The sequence below is a fragment of the Eleginops maclovinus genome, chromosome 16 (assembly GCF_036324505.1).
Source record: "Eleginops maclovinus isolate JMC-PN-2008 ecotype Puerto Natales chromosome 16, JC_Emac_rtc_rv5, whole genome shotgun sequence".
Classification (NCBI taxonomy): Eukaryota; Metazoa; Chordata; class Actinopteri; order Perciformes; family Eleginopidae; genus Eleginops; species Eleginops maclovinus.
Window position 1 is genome coordinate 183,993 of NC_086364.1, and position 14,295 is coordinate 198,287.

General features: G+C 43.7%; 1 protein-coding gene across 1 annotated transcript; it reads right to left on the reverse strand.

The window, feature by feature from the left end:
- Window positions 1-1,836: 1,836 nt before the first annotated feature.
- scaf1 (SR-related CTD-associated factor 1) lies at window positions 1,837-13,758 on the reverse strand. Its single transcript, XM_063904782.1, is given in 7 exon segments — window positions 1,837-2,215; window positions 3,109-3,237; window positions 4,622-4,924; window positions 5,594-5,676; window positions 6,056-6,150; window positions 6,152-9,568; window positions 13,590-13,758. Coding segments are annotated over 7 exon segments (4,242 nt in total). The 5' UTR covers window positions 13,646-13,758; the 3' UTR covers window positions 1,837-2,056.
- Window positions 13,759-14,295: the final 537 nt, after the last annotated feature.

The following is a 14,295-nucleotide window of genomic DNA, read 5'->3' on the forward strand; positions in this document are numbered from 1 at the left end:
CCGCCAGGGCTGCGCTTTGTCACCAATCCTGTTTGTGATATTCATGGACAGGATTTCGAGGCGTGGTCGTGGGGGAAGGGGGTCTGCAGTTTGGTGGGCTAAGGATTGCACCACTGCTTTTTGCAGATGATGTGGTCCTAATGGCTTCATCGGTCTGTGACCTTCAGCACTCACTGGATCGGTTCGCGGCCGAGTGTGAAGCGGCTGGGATGAGGATCAGCACCTCCAAATCTGAGGCCATAGTTCTCAGCAGGAAACCGATGGACTGTTCACTCCAGGTAGGGAATGAAGCCTTACCCCAAGTGAAGGAGTTCAAGTATCTCGGGGTCTTGTTCTCGAGTGAGGGAACAATGGAGCGTGAGATGGGCCGGAGAATCGGAGCAGCGGGAGCAGTACTGCAGTCGCTTTACCGCACCGTTGTGACGAAAAGGGAGCCGAGCCAGAAGGCAAAGCTCTCTGTCTACCGGGCCATCTTCGTTCCTACCCTCACCTATGGTCATGAAGGATGGGTCATGACCATAGAACGAGATCGCGGATACAAGCGGCCGAAATTGGATTTCTCCGCAGGGTGGCTGGCATCTCCCTTAGGGATAAGGTGAGAAGTTCAGTCATCCGGGAGGGACTCGGAGTAGAACCGCTGCTCCTTCGCGTTGAAAGGAGCCAGTTGAGGTGGTTCGGGCACCTCGTGAGGATGCCACCTGGGCGCCTCCCTAGGGAGGTGTTCCAGGCACGTCCAGCTGGGAAGAGACCCAGGGGTAGACCTAGGACCAGGTGGAGGGATTATATCTCTTCACTGGCCTGGGAGCGTCTTGGAATCCCCCAGTCGGTGCTGGTTGATTTGGCCAGGGAAAGGAAAGTTTGGGGCTCTCTGCTGGAGCTGTTACCTCTGCGACCCTGACGGAAAAGCGGGAGAAGATGGATGGATGGAATATAATCAGCCCTTAAATCAAACTTTAGTTCACAAGCTACCCAGCAGTATACAAAGCCATTCAAACTAGCTGCACCTTTACCAGCTCTGAGAACACTTTAATGATCAATAATTATAAAACATATCAGAGATATTATTCTGAAATGGACCAATCAAACAATGACTACTTTTACTGTCGCTACTTTAAGTACATTTTGGGTAACAGAAAGCTCATCGGGACATTTTGATATGGGATTTAACAATGAAAGCTCTTTTTAATGTCTTATCAAATAAAAAATGTAACTCATTCACAGAAAGAATGAAATAACTGATTTAAGAGTGATTTACTTTTCTCACTGTGTCTGTACTTATACCTGTTGATGCTCTGCTGCATACAGCCTCTTCCAATGAATATAGTTTAGCTTATCGACATGATCCATCTGTAACTGTGCTACTTTAATTTCAGCAACACAGAACAAGACTTTCTATTCTATTTACAAAGTAAATTAGAGTGCTTTTATGTTCCTGAGGACATGTAAAGCAAATACAAAAAATAGACTATTTGAATAAGGTACTGTTTTTTTAAAACAACTGTATTTTAGAAAGAGATTTAGCAACATTATATTAACCTCAGTAACACATGCACACACAATAGACAGCAGAGGCGTTGTATCTGAACCGGTATACTGTTTGCAAAGACAGACAGAGGTAGATACAGGGGAAATGTGGTGTAGTGTTCTTACAATATTCTACAACACAGTTTGGTAAGTCTAACTGGGTAGAAATCTCATCTGGGTTTTAGATTTGATACACAGTGATGGGGGGAGACAAAGAGGTATGAAAACCTTATCAAATGCTGTTGAACAAAGCCCTGCGATTAGTGCTACCAGTGCAAAGTTTCTCATGGACAGAGGCAACTAAATAAAATGTGAGCTTCACAAAGGCAGAATTTATTGCAAAGTTGGTGTACTGGGCTGTATCAGATCACAGAGGCGTACATGATAGGATGTACATCCCGAACATTGCATACATGTTACATTTTCTATGAAAGACATATTTACAGTGAGAACATAGAGATAAAAAGCATGGATAAGTTGGCTATGACGACGATAAAGAGAAGGAGACGGCGGTGAGGGTCAGAGTCTTGTATCAGGCAGAGGAATGCATTGCTCCAGGCTCCCTGTCCTCTCTCTCTTCCTCATCCATTTTGCGTCCATGTTTCCGGAAGTATTTGTAGCGCTGGACGTACAGCTTCACAAGGTTGCTGACTTTGACCGGGTTGATCTCCCCAGTGCGGCTGTGGCAAATCTGAGACATTGACAGTGTCATTAACAACCTGTTTTAAATCAGTCATACGTTTGTCTTTGGTTGATGTAGCTTCATTGTAGGAACACTGCTAATGTTTTTAATAGTGCTGTCCAACAATTACAATGTTTACAATTAATCACAAGATTTTCTCCCATTAATCGCATTGTTATGCGCAAAATTCAAAAGTAGTGTATTGCGCACTTTTATTTTAAAAGTACTGCTATATGAACAAGAATGCACTAACATTTAGTGAGCAAATACTTTAAACAAATAAGGTGCTTTTTAACAGCAGTATAACATATTTCTTGCAAATCTCAACTTCAACGTTAATTCATGTATTCAAATCAAATATAAAACCACAGCTGTTTGCCACTGCCAGGTCTTCAACGTTTATCCAATTTGTTATAAAGCTACTCAGCGTCCAGAGGATAGAAAATCCCACTCTGCAGAATAACTTTGGTTCTATCAGCGTCTGGGAGAGATGTAAAGTATCCCTGTCAGAGCGTGGTACCCTTCTCCCTGTTTCTGCCCCCCCCCCACCTAGTTCATTCTGTTTCGGGTCATGTGAGCGCTGCAGCAGTCTAAGGCCCACCCCAAATGCTCTCATTGGTTGGGACGCGTGATGACACCCATCCTAAGTCAATACTGATCAAAATCCCCCCTCCTGTGACCCATGGTTTGTCTCTGTATTCAGAGCCAGTGAGAAAAGGACTTTCAAAATAATAATATTAATAAAAGAAACGGGATGAAATAATTGTTGGTGTGAATTAATAACGCCAGCCCTAGTGTTTAAGCATTCCTTAAAGCTCAATTTAGTTTTTGTTTTATATATGTGTGTGTGTGTGTGTGTGTGTGTGTGTGTGTGTGTGTGTGTGTGTGGTGGGGGGGCTGACCTTATGCACTGCTTTCCTGAGGATGTCTTTGTAGTCGTCCTTGTTGATGTCTTTGCGCTGATAGTACGGTTTGATGGCCAGCTTCACTTCCTCCACGGCCCGCTCCTGGGTATGCAGCTTCTTCAGGTACTGGGCAATTAAGGCAAATGTTAAATGAATGCTATTATCATACAACAATTTAAAATATTGCTTAACAAACACAAAAACAAGTGCTATTTAGGATTAAAACAAAAATGCCTCAAACTACACAAGTTGCAGTTAAATCCTTGTCTAGCCAAGATGTCTTCACTTGGCATTTATTTAATTAGCTTCAATGTAATACGTTCATATTACCAGATGAATTTTTATGCTATGGCCCAAAATGTGGTTGTTGAGGTCCCATTGATCTTGACTCTTGATTACTCAAATCTAATCAAATCATTCTTCAGTCCAAATTGAAGCTTTGTTTCCTTCACACTCAGGTCAACAGGTATGATTGAAACATCGGAGCCATGCTCGCATTCTCTGTGGCTGTTATCATCTTAAACTTTGCTTACTTTATTGATCTTGGGTGCACTTCAACTTCCAATGACTTAATCAGTCAAATAGTTGAGTACCAGCTACGTCACTTCCTGGCGAAATTACGGTCCCGCCCACTTTTTGGGGAAAGCATTCACTTTTATTTGAATAGGGGTCAATAGAGATTCCAAATTTTTAGACAATCACATGAAAAATTGAGATACCGCGCTTTTTAATTTTTTTATCAGTAAGAAGCCCAATTATGATGGTCACACGGGCAAATGTCAATGGAGATCGATGATCTGTGTCGATTTATAGTTTAATTTAAATCGATAGGGAAATGATGTCAGCTCAGTATGCTGGGGGACATATTATCAGGCAGCAGGCTTACACTGATCTGTGATTTCTGAATTACATTCTTTCTTTTACTCTCCTTTTCCTGTAGAGGGAGTAAAGGAACTGTAGGCAAGGATTTATTTGTTGTTGGAGGTGCAATATATAACTCAGCAGCTTTAAGACATGAAGACACTTTTATTTTCCTCTTTGCTCTGATGCATTATTTCCCCCACGAATGTGGGCGGGGCCATAATTTCGCTATTGATTTAAACTAAACTATAAATCGAAACCGATCATCATCTCTAATGACATTTTTTAACAGTTTGCCTGTCTGACCAGGAGCTAATTGGGCTTCTTGTATATTAAAAACGGCGCGGTTATCTTCATTTGTTTGACGTGATTGCCGAAAACTTGAGAATCTGTATTTACCAACATTCAAATGAAAGCGAATGTTTTCCCCCAAAAGTGGGCGTAATTTTGCCAGGAAGTGACGTAGGTGTTACTCTGATCTATACTTGAATGTGAGAATAGTTGCAGTAGCAGCTTTTGTAATGAATGTATGTTTTAAGAGGTCTGAAACATGTTTAAATGATGTAAGTAAAGCAACAAGATGAGCCTGACACCACTGACACAGCTGAACAGAGCACAGCAGAGCATATCAAATCCTGATCAGCATTACCTTATCAGGGTCTTTACTCTCAGGGTCCCAGCCAGTGTCTCCAGAGCTCCCAGTGAGGCTGGACCGCCCCCCAGGCATGATGGAGGGCGGGGTCTGTGCACATCCACCACCAATAGAGGGGTGAAGGAGTGAGGGGGGAGTTTTGGTGCAGCCTACCAATGGAATGGAGCTGTGGAGGATGAACTGGGCTGGGCTCGGACCAGAAGGGGGGGGCAGAGAGGGAGGTGGGGGGATCTGTGAGGATGAAGCTGAGGAGGGAGGAGCCAGCTGCTGGGCCTGGCTCTGATTGGCCTGTGAGAGGATCTGCAGGACGAAAAAGCAATGGCTCAGTAGACCTGATTTCTACACAAATATTTAGGCTGTCTCTCTGTCACTGTCCAGACAGAGAGAGAGGGTCTGAGAACGCAAATATTTATCCTCTTTATCAACTTAAGGCAACCAGAATGTATATTCAGTAAAATAAGACATTACTATGCAAGCGAGAGCTTTCTGCAGCCCCACTCAACTCTTTGCTTTACTAACATAAGGTTGGTCCAGTCTGCATAACACTAAACAAACAGGTGGAAGAGGCTTTAGGCCAAAAGACTGAACATATTAGAATAGAATAAAGACAGGTAACATTAAGAGGCTTATATGCAAATGTGAATGTCAATCAATTTTGTAAATGTTTTATTCCATCTGCTTTTTTTTATTCCAGAACTGGTCCCTTAAGTGGTGTTATACCAAAATAGAAAAACATTTTCTCCCAAAGGACACAGGTTTGCATCCTGAAAACTGCACAACTGACATGTTAATGATAGTCATTCGTTTGATTGGATTATGAATCATCTTGAAGTGATGGAGATTGAACACTGGAAAACAGGTCAATTAAAGACGTGTGTTTAGAGCCCTTAATATCAGAAAACCAAAAAACCTAAAGAAGACCCAGGAGAATGCCAGCTGGGACAGAGACCCTCGCTGACCCTCACTCACCTGGCTCGTTGCTTGAATGAACTCTTGAGCTTTGGCTCTGCTGGCGATATTGGCCTCCTCCATTTTGAAGAGCAGAGCAGTCACTGGAAATTCAGCAAAAGCACATTTACACCTTTGGGGCTTTACATTCATGATTAAAATAACATCATAAGATATATTTCATGTGATGTGTATTTATTTTTAATACAATTTAAATCTTTTTAAAATGTCGAAAGCATGCTGTATTGTTTATTATGAAGGAACTGTTCTCCTACATGCTCTGGAATAACTCAGACTACTCTGGTGTGCAGCTGTAGTTCAAATATATATTTTACAAATATTAAAGGTTAGAAGACTATCATTAATTTCCTGTCACAGGGTTGAAATCTTAAGTTGTAGCTAAGCCTCTGAACAACAAATACAATCAAATGAGTGGGGGTCATTTCATCGCATGTGTCCTGATGACCTTTGGGGAACACTCACATGCCAGGACTCCTCCAGTGGTACAGTCTACTCCAGTCTGCAGACTCCAAGGGAGGGCAGGAGATTCTGGAGGGGGGGGAGGGGGGGGGGTGAGGCTTACTAGAAGAGGAGGAAGACACGGAGGAGGAGGAAGGGTCTGCTGAGGATAGAGGCAGAGAAATAGAAATGAGACCACAGCTTGCTGTAGAGGATGAGCAAGGAGGGGAGGCCAGGGGTTTGGGTGTATCCTCTAGGGGAGGGGGCTTGGCAGTGGGTGTAGACAATGCAATGCTGACACCTGCTCCCTGCGGGGGGGGCAGGCTGGAAGGACTGGATGCCTGGGGCGTGGGGCTTGTCTGAGTTGGACAGTCTTCAGCTAGGAAAGAAGGGTCTGGAGTCTTACAGCTGCTGTCTACTGTCTGAGAGTCTGGGGAAGACTCCCTGGTGTCCCGTAGAGGAGCCGTGGAGGGTGGAGGTGTGTGGGGGGGGGAGGAAGAGGGTGGGAGCACACTAGTACAGGACGAAGAAGAGGAAGAGGAGGAGGAGGAAGAACATGGTAAAGGGCCGGCTTGGCTAGTATGTGGACTGATTGACTTGCTACCCTCCCCACTGGCTGACTGATCAACAGAGACCCCCCCCCAGCCCTCAGATGGGGCTTTGGTTTGGCTTCCATCTCCAGCAGTCAGCCTTAAAACTCCAGCTTTCTCTCTCGTCTTCTTGGCTAGGCGGCGACGGCGCTTAGTTGCCAGAGATGATGAGGGGGAGGAGGCGGAGGAGGAGGTGGAGGTGATGGAGCTGGCTTTAGTTTTCTTGCTCTTCAGTCCTGAAGGACTGGTCAAAGAGGACTGTGGTGCAGCAAGGCTGCTTCGCTTCCCCATACTGGCCATGTCCTTACTGCGCGACAGGGGCTCTGAGCAGGGCTTGAGGAAGGGAGACCGACTCTCATTGTCCCTGCAGAAGACTACTGCAATTGAGCCACCCACCACAGAGCTCCCAGCCCCCCCTCCTGGACCTCCTGGCCCTATGAGATCCATGCCCAGCTTTCCAGAGCCCACTGAAGCCCCCGTGGTGCTGCTCACACCCTCACGCACAAGCACAGACACTTTGGACTGAAGCTTGCCTTTCCGACTACTGCCGCTTTCTTTCTTTGATTTGCCGGAGTGAGCCAGGTCTTTCCTGCTGCTTTTGTCCCGGTTTTTGTCCTTCACCACCTTCCTGGCTCTCTTTGTTGAGGGGAGGCCAGAGGAGGTGGAGGCAGGGCCTGAAGTGACTGTCAGTGAGGAGAGGCATTTACTTTTGGTTTTATTGGAAGAGGAGGATTCAGATTTGGCAATTTTTTTTAATGAGCGTGCTTTCTTTTTCGGGTGATGTCGTCCAGTTTTGGGGTTAGTTTTAGGGCTGGCAATAGGTGGTTCTTGGGGCAGGGCAGCAGGGGGTGTATCCTCCAAAGATGGGTAGTCTGAGTCCAAAGCCTCTCCATCCAAAGACAATACGTCAATCTCCAATTTATCTGAATAGTGGTCCGACTCGTAGCTCTGATACCTTGGTGGAGAAAGTGATTGTGATTTGCTGTGACAACTTCCCTGCTCCTCCATCTCTCCAGCTGAGGGCCACTTCCTCTTCTTCTTCCTCTTGTGGGGCTTGTCAGAGTCAGGTGTTGGCCGACAGGGAGAGGCTGGGGCCAGTCGTGGGGAGCCAGGTACAGTGGTGGTGGTTGTGGTGGTGGTGACTGTGATTGTTCTCTTGATGGCGAAGAGGTCCGACCCAGTGAGGTCCTGGATAGAGGGTGGGACGACAGGACGACCGTCCCGACGCCGATCCCTTTCATGCTGCCTGTCTCTCTCTCCGTCCCTTTTCTCCCTGCTTCTTTTAGAACTCTTTGAAATGCCCCGCTCTCTGCTGCTTGAGTGTTGTCTTGCTTTTCTTTCTCCCTCTTTATTTTTGGAGTTAGAATCTTTAACTCTCTCATCTCTTTTTTGGGCACTGTTCTGATTTTGCTCTCTGTCTCTATCCCTGTCTCTCTCTCTTCCTCTCTCTCTATCCCTCTCTTTATCTCGATCTTTTTCTCTGTGTCTTTCTACAGATAGCCTTGAAAAGGAGTGTCTGGTGTGATCCCCTCTTCCTGAAGAGTTGCAGGATCTTGAGAGCTCGAGGCTGCTAAGCTGTCTTTTCTTTCTCTTACGGCTACTGCTCCTGCTGCTCCTTCTTCGCTTAACCTCCTTCCCGGACTTGTGCCCTTGTTCCTTTTCTCTGCTCCTCTCCTGGCCTCCCTCTTTGTCCTTTCTATTCTTTTTTCTTCTCTCCTCCTTCTCCCCTGCCTTCTTATTCTTGCTTTTCGGTTGGTCGTGGTCTTTGGAACTCTTGGAGGACTTACTGTGGTTCTTGAGGCCTTGTTCTACCGGAAGTGTGAGAGGGGGAGAGGGAGTGGAAGTTGGAGGATGGGAGGGAGGAGGCAGTGGCTGAGGAGAGACAGGGGAAGGAGAAGGAAAAGATAGATATCTTTCCTTTCGCCTGTTGACCAGCTTCCTTCTAAGATCTTCCACTCCTACCACAGGCTCGTCTTCAGCCTCCATGTCCACGTCCCAGCTGCTCTCTGTGCACACAGACACAAAGCCGTCCCCGTCCAACACCCGAAGAATGCGCTCTGGCTTCAAGCCAAAAAAGGAGACACTGGGAGAATTAAGTGGGAGAATTTCTCCAATTGTTGGTCTTTTATTGTTTCCATCTCTGTCGGCAGCTCCAACTATCTCCCCCTCCTCTATCTCGGAGTGATCAGAATCAGCACGCTCCCTCTGCTCCCCAGCTTTTGCGGTGCTACAGTCCACTCTCCTCCTGAGCGGGAGCCGGGTGGCTGGTCTGGGGATTGGCAGGTCAGTCAGGGTATAAGTGGTATCTGGAGGTTCGTCTTTTTGCTCTTCCTCCTCATCACCTCTCTCAGCATTTTTCTTCACCCCCCTGACTTTGGCAATTCGATCAGTGTCTGATTCTGGGGAACCAGTGGGGTCAAAGGGGTCATATTTCTCCCCTTCTTCCCCCTTCCCTCCCTCAATTTCATTGAAAGGATCATACATGTCCCTTTTCTTGCCCTCTTCTTCACACTCAACACCTGGCTGCACTGAAGCGTGACGAAAGGATTCTGAGGAGGTGGGGTTGGGCGGAGGTAAGGCGAGAGACTGCTTTGCTAGAGAGGCAGAAGTGGAGGACACATTGGCCACCTCTGTCCCTTGGGTCTGTCCTTTTACATGGTTCTGATAACCTGAGTTAATGCAAACAGAGGAGGATGTAGATAAGGGGGAAGACGGATTAGATGATGGAGATGATGGAGACAAGGATGGCGAGCAGGGAGTAGGGCTCCTGGCAATCTCTTTATCTCCACTTGGGGAAGAGGAGGCAGGAAGCCTCCTTTTGAAGCCTGATGCTGGAGTAAAGTCCATGGGCCAGTAAAAACTAGTCGTGCAACAGTCAGAAAGCAGGTCCTGGCGGTTGGACGTGCCAGGCAAGGATACGTCACAGAAATGGAATCCACGAAAACACCTACAAGACAAACACATGCAGTGCATTTGTGAACACTTCAGGAGTTTGAGAATGATAATACAGGGATATGAGCAAGCTAATTTGGATCAATTACAATTAATGGTTTAATGGTTAATGGTTGTCTATGTCCTTATCCTCTAATGGCCATAGACTTACCTCAACCATTTTTTAAGTTTTTATCTAAAATGTGGTTAATAAAAATAAAAAAAACATCTCACAATATGAACCAGTAAAGCAACACTGCTAGCTTTTGTCCTTCAGTAGCCACGGTGTGGTTCTGAGCATACTTTCGGGCATCTATGTTGACAACAATGGATTTGAGGTTGGAGAAAATGCAACATTTTAAGTAAAACTTCTCAGACATTAAATCTTTTTTAACTTCTTCCAAACACAAATGATCAGATTCTCTGGTTTAAGTAACCATCCTTGCTGAAAACTTCACATGTAGGGATGGGTACCAAAACCCGGTACTAAACGGGTCAATGGGCTACATTTTTTAAGACAGTGGTATTGATCAGCTCAAACGTTATGGGTATTGTTAGCGGTACTGGAGAAATAAAATATATACAGTATAATTCATATTTATTCTTGCTACGTGAACGTTATCTTTCACATTTTACCCAAACAACTACGTTTTAATTTGCAATATCATTATTTCCACTATATTCACTCCAGAAGAGAGATCTCCCTATCTCGTCAAAGCTGGTAAAGGTGCAGCTAGTTTGAATGGCTTTGGGTAGCTGCTGAATTTACTCCAGGTGAACTAAAGTCTGATTTAAGGGTTGATTATATTTCACATAATTCATCCAAATCTGTAAAGTAATTTAAGGGATCAAATAAATGTAGTGGAGTAAAAGTACACTATTTACCTCTGAACTGTAGTGGGGTAGAAGTACAGAGAAGCAAATAATTAAACACTCAAGTAAAGTACAGACCCTCAAAATTGTACTTAAGTACAGTACAATATAACAATAATATATATTTTATTTATTTGACATTTAAATAAAGCTATGTAAACTCGGTTTCCAATTTGTTTAGTTTTTCCTTTTAAAAAATATTTTAAAGTACCGATAAGAATACCGTTAAAGTACCGGTTAAGTAGTAGTACCGTAAACAATTTAACGATACCCACTCCTATGTATATTTTAATCAAATATTTGTTGAGTTGCTACACTGTATTAGTTGAGATTTAACAAAAGAAATGTTTTGCCTTATCTCTAGACATTTAACAAATTATTTTGAGTATTTGAGTAAATCCATGATAAGAGCTATTCAGATTGCCGCTATGCACAGTGGGAGTTGGCCGAACTAAGTTCTGAATTTTGTGCGTAAAGTATTATTTATTAAAATAGTTACATGCAATCATTAATTGGAATTTATCGTCCAAACGAGTGGACAGAAGAGTGTAGCAAGCAGTGGCGGCTGGTTAATGCGGGGCGCCGCCCCCTCCAAATATCTAGAGAAGAAAGTCTACCTAAACATGTTAAAAATAAGTTCAATTAATAACGCGAAATAATTTTTAAAAATTGTTTCCTAGCATTAATCCTTCAGCATTAATTTAAAATTGTTTCGAAAATTGTATTTGGTAAATTTCTGTGTGAATACACACACTTCTTGGGTAAAGGGCGCCGGCCAAATGGGAGTGATGTAAATCCTTCAACTTTTGGCAAGCAGGTGACCTGAGGGTGGTCTCTTATTGGCTATTTCAGATTTTCCATGGGTCGCAGCTCCGTGCGCCCCAGACCCTCCCATATTTATTGACAGCGAATTAGTATTGTTTTTCTGTTTTTTGATCTAATGTGATTGGAATACTCGACCCTATCATTCAAGTTCACACCCACATGTCACTCCTGCTCCTTAGCTACGAGCTAGCTAGCCCCCCCCCCGATCGACAGTACCTTCACGGGATGGCAACTTCAAGCGGACCCGCGTCTGAAATCAAAGAAAATTTAATTATTTGCCTACAAAAACACCCTTTCACAAGTCGTTCGCTGGAAGAAAAAAAGAGGATAAAGGAGCTTGGACATGACCGACCCGATTTAAAACTTCAGCAGCAGGCAAGTGATATTTCAGACTCCGGTGATAAGAAAATTCAACTTTGCAGTGCTTACAAATAACATGGGTTCTGTCGATTCCGCCGCCTGAGAGAACTTTAAAATGAAAATGGCCATGTAAAAGTGTTTAACTTCCTGATCCTTGCTACAAGATTTAAGTAATAACCACTCACATTTTGTCCAACAGATGGCAGTAAAGGGCTCTATAAATGACCTTGTTAGCTAATATTTTCCTACTCTTTTTCTACTTCATAGAATGTAACAGCGGCAGTAAAAATGATTTCTAGTTCTATATTTAGAAATGAAACTGTTGCCTGTTGGTCATTTTAGGTGCTGTTAGGTGAAATGGGCATTTTGTCAACTCTACATATTATTATTTTTAAATTCTTCTCTATGTAGGTCTGCGATACACCAGGGAACGCTTCTCCTTCAGGGACCACCTTGTCAGTGCCAGCTTGCTGCAGGGAGACAGGTTTGAGCAGTACAAGAGGGCATTTCCTGAAGATGCACTGAGCAACACCTTGAAAGCCTACCCAGTGCTCAATGGAAGCAAGCTGAAGACAGAGCTTAGTCTCATCTACAGCAAGGAAGAGTTAAAAGCCTGTCGTGGTGCTGTGGACCTATTCCAGTTGTTCATGGAGAATAATCTTGAAGAAGTCTTTTCAGAGACTGTCACTCTCCTAAAGATCCTTATCACCACACCCATGACCACGGCAGAAGCAGAGAGGTGCTTCTCAACCTTGAAAATAATTAAAACCTTTCCCAGAAACACCATGACCCAGGAGAGGCTGAATGCATTGGCCATGCTGTCAATGGAAAAGAAACTGGTGACTGAGATGACTGACTTTAACCAGAAAGTCATTGAGAAATTTGCAGGCCAGAAGGAAAGGAGGGCAAAATGTATGTTCAAGTAGTGATACTGGCCCGTGTTTAGTAGGGGTGGGGGGGAAAGTCGATACTGCATAGTATTGCAATATTTTGTGTTTGCAACATCGTATCGATACGCCAAATATCGATCTTGTATTGTGCAAAATTGTTATACATGCAACATTTAAGACAGATTTTTATGACAGTGTTGGTCAGTGTCTGTTTGACAATCACATTTTGCTGCAATAAAAAATGATTGAAGTGAGATGAACATACTGAAAACTTTATCCTTTTAGATAACACTGATGTTTCCCTTTGGGGACATAATTTGCAGTTGAAAAAATGTAATAAATCGCAATATATGTTATTGGAAAACTCACAATTTTTTAAAAATCGAAATAATATCATATCGTGGGGCCTCTGGTGATTCCCAGCCCTAGTGTTTAGGCAACATTACAGTGTGTTGTTCTTAAATGTGTTTTTGGTTTTCTTTGCTGAGCTGCGCCCCCCCAAGCAAAATTTCACTTTCCTTTATTTCAATCCTCACAATAAGTTACACGTTCATTTTGGTATTTGTGAGTTTGGAAAATATAAGGCCAGCCGTGAATTAGTAGCTTATACCTGTTTCTCGATGCTTAAATCATGTTTGCAGAATCAGTCAAATCTGGGATTTAATGCAAACGGGCTCTATCCATAGACTGTATGTATAAGGTTATAAATATAACTTGTATGTATAAGGTTATTACCATAGCCTGTATATTTAAGGTAATACCCCGTGTATCGATTTCTCCCGTTTGGCAAATGACTTGTATTCCTGCTATGTTCCGTGAACCGTCACTGCCCTGTGTAGCGTTCCCTGCCTCCCTGCCCTGTGTATTTTCTAACTCTTTTAATGTAAGAAATAAATAAACGTAACATGGTGTGTCCACGTGAGCCAGTGTTTCATATTTGTAATTGTCGCTTTGAATGCTCCACGTACGTTTGGAATGCACACTCTATAAACACGGAGGCATTCAGTTAGCTAGCTAGCTTCACTATTTCTCCTACAGTAGCTCATGTTCCCTAATGGTAGCGAGAGGGGCTGTATGCGGCTGGTTTACCTGTAGTCCTGTAGTCGTCTAATCTGAAGCAGGATATTAACGCTGCCTTCTTGCATAACATTTGATGAACCGTGAAAAAGGGGAAGAACGGCTTTTAGTCGTTTTAAAAGCGCAATAGCAATCCAGTTTCATCCATCGCCGCCATTTTCCTTCCCCACTAACCGGGCGGCAAAGGATGATGGGAAACTGAGTTCAGTGCTCAGTCACGGCCCGTACACACGGTTCCGTTCCGCTAACGCTAGACGGACCTCCCCATTCACATTGAACGTAAAATGATAGGAACTTCCTTTATAACCTCCTTTAGTTTAGGAAACACTGGACTTTCCTCTACGAAAAGAAAAGAGAAAAGGATATCCCACATGCCTTGCGGCCGCAACATTTACCGTAACACAACATTCGGCCGTTCACGGAAACAACCGATCGTGACCAAGAAATGCGAATGATGAAAGTTACGGTACTTATTAAGCAAATTACAAATAGTGCCGTTATTAGCCAAAGTGCTTTGTTTTGAACGGTAAACATTATATTTATCAAAAGGACAAATATGAACGTTACTTTTTTCACTGAAATGATCAAATGAAGTCAACATTTCAGTGTTTACTGAGCTGTGTGGGGTTTCTTAAACTTTTGAAAACTTCATTTAATGGTGATATACACAATGATAGGTTAAGGCCTAACACGTTTATAATAAATATATTTGTATTTA